This window comes from Leuciscus leuciscus, assembly GCF_965113295.1.
Source record: "Leuciscus leuciscus genome assembly, chromosome: 21".
Lineage (NCBI taxonomy): Eukaryota > Metazoa > Chordata > Actinopteri > Cypriniformes > Leuciscidae > Leuciscus > Leuciscus leuciscus.
Window position 1 is genome coordinate 29,136,891 of NC_138745.1, and position 6,000 is coordinate 29,142,890.

The following is a 6,000-nucleotide window of genomic DNA, read 5'->3' on the forward strand; positions in this document are numbered from 1 at the left end:
TGGCCAGAGCGCTAATCACACAAATATTTATTTAGGCAAATAAGAGAGGGATTCCTGCATATGGCACGGGGTCTCTGTGTGTCAAGGTCACTATAAATGAATGAACCAAAATACCCCCAGTTTTTGAAAAGCTGTCAGGTTGTTTCACGTATCTGGGCAGTAGGTGTGCGGAGTGAGACTCGTCTACTCTAAGCCCCTGTCAGGCTGACGTGTTGCTTCTCTGCAGACGTGTGGTGCGCGTCAGGGCACCAGGCAGTAAGGGATTATGAGAGATTTTTGTCCCTTCTCATTCGTTCTCATCCTCAACTCAGACCATCAACACAAGTCTTGAGGCTCCTCGTTTGAGGCAACCAATCAAATACACCCCAAGCAAAGCGGTTGCCTAGCTACTGCAACAAGCTGTTGGTCAAAGCAGCCAATGAGTGAAGCATTACAGCAACACAACTTTAAGATATCTTTTAGGAGAGTACAAAAATAAGCAGGTTCATTTTTGGAAAAACACTAGAGTTAAATGATTTTCATGATGTTTAGTTCTGTTGGCGTTTTTTTAAAAGTCTGCATTCTCTTATTTCCTTCAGTGTCACTAAATGATGCATAATGCTGTAGTTGTGAGCTAACAGTTTGAATTAGAGGGATAGACAGGGTGCCAGTAAATAAATAACACTGCAATCTCTCTATCGTTTCACCAAACCGTTGAATGCAACAACAAACATACAAGCAGAGTTGTCCGATTCTATACTGACTCTTGGTTCTTTTTTCAAAGAACAAGTCAATTACAGATAAACTCTTAGGCTAAAACAGTACACAATACATATCGTTTCAAAGCAGCTTTACAAAAAAATGCATGTCTACATTACAATTTAGAGTGATCTGTTAGCACCAATACCATCGTCTCTCTTTCGTGTCGCCATGTTTGAAAACTGTGCGGAAGAGCTTCTGTGCTCCTATTGGTCAATATCACAGATGTGACGGAACCAGTCGTGGAGGGCCAGGAAAAACATTAAGCATGCTTGTCTTTCTGTCGTGACATTGTGAAGCGTCACAAACACTGTGTCTGTTCTGTTGTCGTCCACTATGAAACACTGGATAAAACAATTGATAAAACTATTGATTCTTGTGTCCTGATGGCCATTGTCGTTTACGAATCACCACGACACCCACGACAAGCAGATCGTGTGAAAATCGGGCTGATATCGTGTAGTCTGAAGATTTTTAATGCTTGTGACAAAAGTCTCTTATGCTCACTAAGGCTGCATTTATTTGATCCAAAATACAATAAAAACACTAATATTGTCAAATATTATTACAATTTTAAATAACTGATTTACCATTGGAATACATTTTAAAATGTAATGTATTCCTGTGGTGGCAAAGCAGAATTTTCAGCAGCCATTTATTCCAGTCTCCAGTCAGTCACAATCCTTTAGAAATCATTCACAGTACAGTGAGCACAAAAACAGTATTGTATACTTGGAATTTTTGTCTATAAATATAAAACAACAAATGAAGTAAATGCTTTAAAGGATCAATTACTTAGCCGGCACTTCCTCAAAAGTAAAAGGAATAATTAATGGAATCGCTAAGGAACAAACTTCATTAAGTGTAATCTGAATCAATGCATTCAATTGAATCATTAGATTCTCATCCCTTGCGAACTAATCTATTCAAATTGGACTAGAACTAAATGCACACACATCAGCGAAAGTTGAGGGAACATTAAACCGATCATCCATCTCAAATGAGACACGGATGAATTGAATATAGAGTTGCACCACGATGACAAGAACCACACCTTTCCCTGGGCATCCTCCAGAATCTCCATATTAGCCGTTAAAGGGATTCCGTCACGCCCCTATTCCTCTGCTACCCGGACGGCTGAAGCACGGTCCAGTCTTAATTGGCCGGGTTGCTGGAGACAAGCACTCAACAAAGAAAATGGCTGTGCCATAAACAAGACCCTCACTGTCCATGCTCTCCACTTAAATTCACATTAGCTCCATGGAAAACTGCAAATCAGCAAATCGAGGAAGGCAGAAAGACGTACTGCACAAGACACTTCACTTACTAACCTTCCGCCGTTATGACAAACAAGCTTCTCCAACCTGCTGAGGCAGGTACAATTAGATTTAATGCAGCAGACCAAAACTCAACCGGCTAAAGCAGAAAAATACTTACTTCATTACAAAATTCAAATCACTGAACATGTTGATTGATCATCAGTGGCTCAGAACAGCTTCACCCTGGCTCTAACACAGTCATTATTTTACTCACCGATAAAAAAAAGAAAAGTTTACTATCAGCTGAATTGACTCTTTCTTGTGTATGACTCAGCTTATCGGCCTTTCTGACATTCCCATAATACCACACGTTTTCCCGTTTATCAGGGCAGCAACTGAACATTCAAATGAGAGAAACGAACACATGCCAATGAATATATCCTATGGTAACCACCACGGGCCTTGAAACACACCTTAAATCTTTCTGTTCCTGGAAAAATCCATTCTTCAACTGAAATTACAACAACCAAAAAATATCATTTTTTCCCCCTTTTAAGCGCCATCTCTCTTTTTTTTTCTTCTCCCTAATCAAAAGCAGCTTTCGTCTTCAGGAGCTGCACAACAAAGCATGTAAGTTCTGTGACACCACATGGTACTGATAAACACATGCTTGCACAAAAAGGTTCACAAAGTTATTGCAAAACTGCAGGTGGGACCATTTGCCAGATTTGTGCTGCAGGGCACAGCACGTATTCTCATGCGTCTCTTCAAGTTCTGAGAAAAATAGGGCTGGACAGAGGCAAACTCTTCTGCATGCTTTTCCTCTACAAAAACATGAACACACTGGGCTCTATCTGAAGGACTGCGACCATTCCAGCAGGCCAGGGTTCAACACACAGCTACTGAGTTCAGTTTTCTTTTCTATTTTGACTATTTCCTATTGAAACAGGAAGTTAGGATAGGACATGCATACCAATGGGCTTGTCCTTTTTTTGAATAGCCAACAGCCTTTAGTTCACGTCACAGCCATGAATTCTGATTTACTGCTTGTTTTTTCAACAATGTTAACTAAAACAATTTTTGCCATTTGAAATAAAGCTGAAATACATTCAAATATAAATATTACATGAAAAACCTAAACTTAAAACTAAATTGAAAATTAAAAATGTTGCCCTTGGTGACTCGACGAAAAAAACAAGTTAAATAAAGCTGTATATATACATGTATATACATGCATTTATATATATATCTGTATGTATGTGTGTGTGTATGTATGTGTGTATATATATATATATATATAACATACCACAAATATGTTTTTTATTTTACTCAAAATTCACTAAAACACTTGTATCCGGTCAACTGACAAGGTTGTCAGTAGATTTTGGAACTGACAATTGGTGAAATAACTACTTATGTTAACCAACTAATCAATGTAATAATCTAAAAATGGCCAAATAACAGATGATTAATCAGCCTTATGACTATATTTGTCTAGTGCTGGTCAGAAGACAGTGGAGTTAGGGGGTGGAGATGTTCTCATTCTAGAAAGCAATTCACTGGACAACAATTTTTTTGGATACGCCTGTGAATGCAGGATGATTCATCAATATTTCTGGTCCGTTTTCCCAGATGACTTAAATGAGTGTATCTGCAATAAAGTGAATTACTGTATGTCAACTTTTACGAGTACGCAACCAAAAAGACGCCCTCAAATAAACAGACATGGAATAAAAGGCACAAAACTCCCATTTTGATCTGAACAACTTCAGAGGACGATGTCTTCTCTCTTCCCTTCAGTGAATGCAGAGCGAAATAAAACACAAAGCACCTTTATCCCATTGTACTGTACACACTGGAAGAGTGCTGAATCGAAAGCTTACCTCTTGCTGACAGTTTCTTTGTGTTAATTATTTTAGCAGCATATTCCTGGCCAGTGGATTTTTTCACACATCTCCGCACCACGGAGAAGGCACCCCTGCAAATACACAGAAGAACACAGAGTTTGATTTCCCTTGAAAGTAAAAGATGCACCTGACTCTTGCAAACAAGGAAGAGCTGTCAGTCACAGATGACGTAACAGCAGTTCCATTATAATTTATTGATGAGAAGTCTGATACTTCGTTTTAAAGAACCGGTTTCAGCATAGATCCATATTTTATGCTTTATGTGAATCATATTTCTGTTTATTAAAGGGATAGTTTACTCGCAATTTACTAGCTCTCAAGTTGTTCCAAACCTGAAGAAATGTCTTTGTTCTGCTGAACACAAAGGAAGATATTTTGAAGGATGTTTGTAACCAAACAGTTTGATGGTGAGTAAATGATGACAGAATTTTAATTTTGGGGTGAACAATTCCTGTTATAAATAAAGGTTTTTATTGTAATGTGTTTATACTTACAATCTAAATATGATTTACATTTACATGAAATTATATTAAAAATCATTATAGTGACTCGAGTGCCGCTCGGAGCGATTCAGTCTGATTAGTGAACGAATCATTCAGACCAATTTTGTGAACCGGTTCGACCGATTCATTGAAAAGATTCGACACGAGTCATTCGGTCATAACGAGACGTCAAAACATTTAAGTATGTACAAAAAGAAGTATGAATTAGCAAATTGGCTCATGTCTGGAAAAAAATTACTTAACATAACACTATCTAGTACTACAATTATGACATCTGCCTCTAGAAAAACGGGCGGCGTGAAGAGCACTTCGCATCTGCATGTTAGAAGGCTGTAATGCTCTTTCCAAAAGTGAGATTGAATTCTCAGAAAGGCGTCACTGCTCATTTATTGATTTTATAATCCCTCTTTATCGCTCCTCTCCTAAGATATTTAAGTGTGATTAACTGTGTGTGCGACACATTCAATATTTTATTGTAATATCAAGTATACAGCTACATATTCTTTAGTGCACTACATAGTGCACTGCTCTGCAATCATTTTAAGCAGCTGCAGAAGAAAATTATTAAACCTCTGGTTACAAGCATAAAACAATCCACAATGTTAATGCCATGAAAAGTGGCAGCCAAATACCCAAAGTGACGAGGAAACCTTCCTGCCCATCAGCAAGCCCTTAAAATAAAACAAGGCGTGAACACAAAACACAGTGAATGCTATATTCAACATTCTACGCTTACATATACATTACTCAAAACCACTACAGCCCTTCAAACCTGACATTTAAAACGCCTAAAGCTTAGATCCGCACAGGGGGCTTGATCGGATCAAGTCCAGAACCGAGTGCTGTAGCGTAGTGCTGTCTTGATCCGATCAAGCCCCCTGTGCGTGGCTTTCGGAGAGGTTTACGAGTCTCTTAGCAAGTCATTTCCCCTGCTGTCAACATCCAAATAAAAGAATGGAACGAAACAAACAAGAGTAACTTGCGCCGATGACGTCACACTGCTACAATGTTGCGCGCACTTACTTTCCCAGCTCTTCGTAAAGCTGATACTCGTCCGTAAACCTGGTCGAGGTTACGATTGTAGCCATGATGTGTGTGCGTGTGGGGAGGGGGGTCGATGCCTCTGCTGCTGCGGTTCAGGTTTCGGGAGGAGAATCTCATGTGTTCCAGAGAGAGAAAGAAGGGAGATACAGACGACGGAAAGAGTGGAGGGGAGGGGCTGATGGTGGTGGGGGTGGAGAGAACATAACGCGAGACAACGCGAGACTTCCATGCAATCAGCAAAGTCACTGGTAGGGTGACAGACAGTCAGTTCCTTTTAATTTATATATATGGCAAGAAAGAGTCATTTTTTGTCATAATATACAACGAAAACATTTCATTGAATAAATTGTGTAGATAGTACAATAAAAAGGTGCCACAGTAGGCTACAATAAAAAAATATTATAGAGTATAATAAAACAACATTGGTTATTCATCCGTTCAAATGTCCCTCTCTCTCTGACGTTTTTTGAAGTTATGTGTTTTTTATGAATACTCGTTTTACTAGTTCTAGCTTTAATTTGTTTTTAAAGTGAGGAGTGTCCTCTGGAT

General features: G+C 38.9%; 1 protein-coding gene across 15 annotated transcripts in view; it reads right to left on the reverse strand.

The window, feature by feature from the left end:
• camk2g1 (calcium/calmodulin-dependent protein kinase (CaM kinase) II gamma 1) overlaps positions 1-5,630 on the reverse strand; it is a 73,552-nt gene extending 67,922 nt beyond the window's left edge. For 5 of the 15 annotated variants that reach the window (XM_082151636.1, XM_082151631.1, XM_082151624.1 and 2 more), the window contains exons 1-2: positions 5,431-5,627; positions 3,881-3,975 (exon numbers count right to left, since the gene is read on the reverse strand). In XM_082151636.1, coding sequence (XP_082007762.1) covers positions 3,881-3,975; positions 5,431-5,495 — 160 coding nt within the window. In that variant the 5' untranslated portion in view covers positions 5,496-5,627. Of the gene's footprint in view, positions 1-3,880; positions 3,976-5,430 lie in introns of all 15 variants that reach the window. The other 10 variants (XM_082151633.1, XM_082151632.1, XM_082151630.1 and 7 more) reach the window with 4 other exon arrangements.
• Between the last annotated feature and the right edge of the window lie 370 nt (positions 5,631-6,000).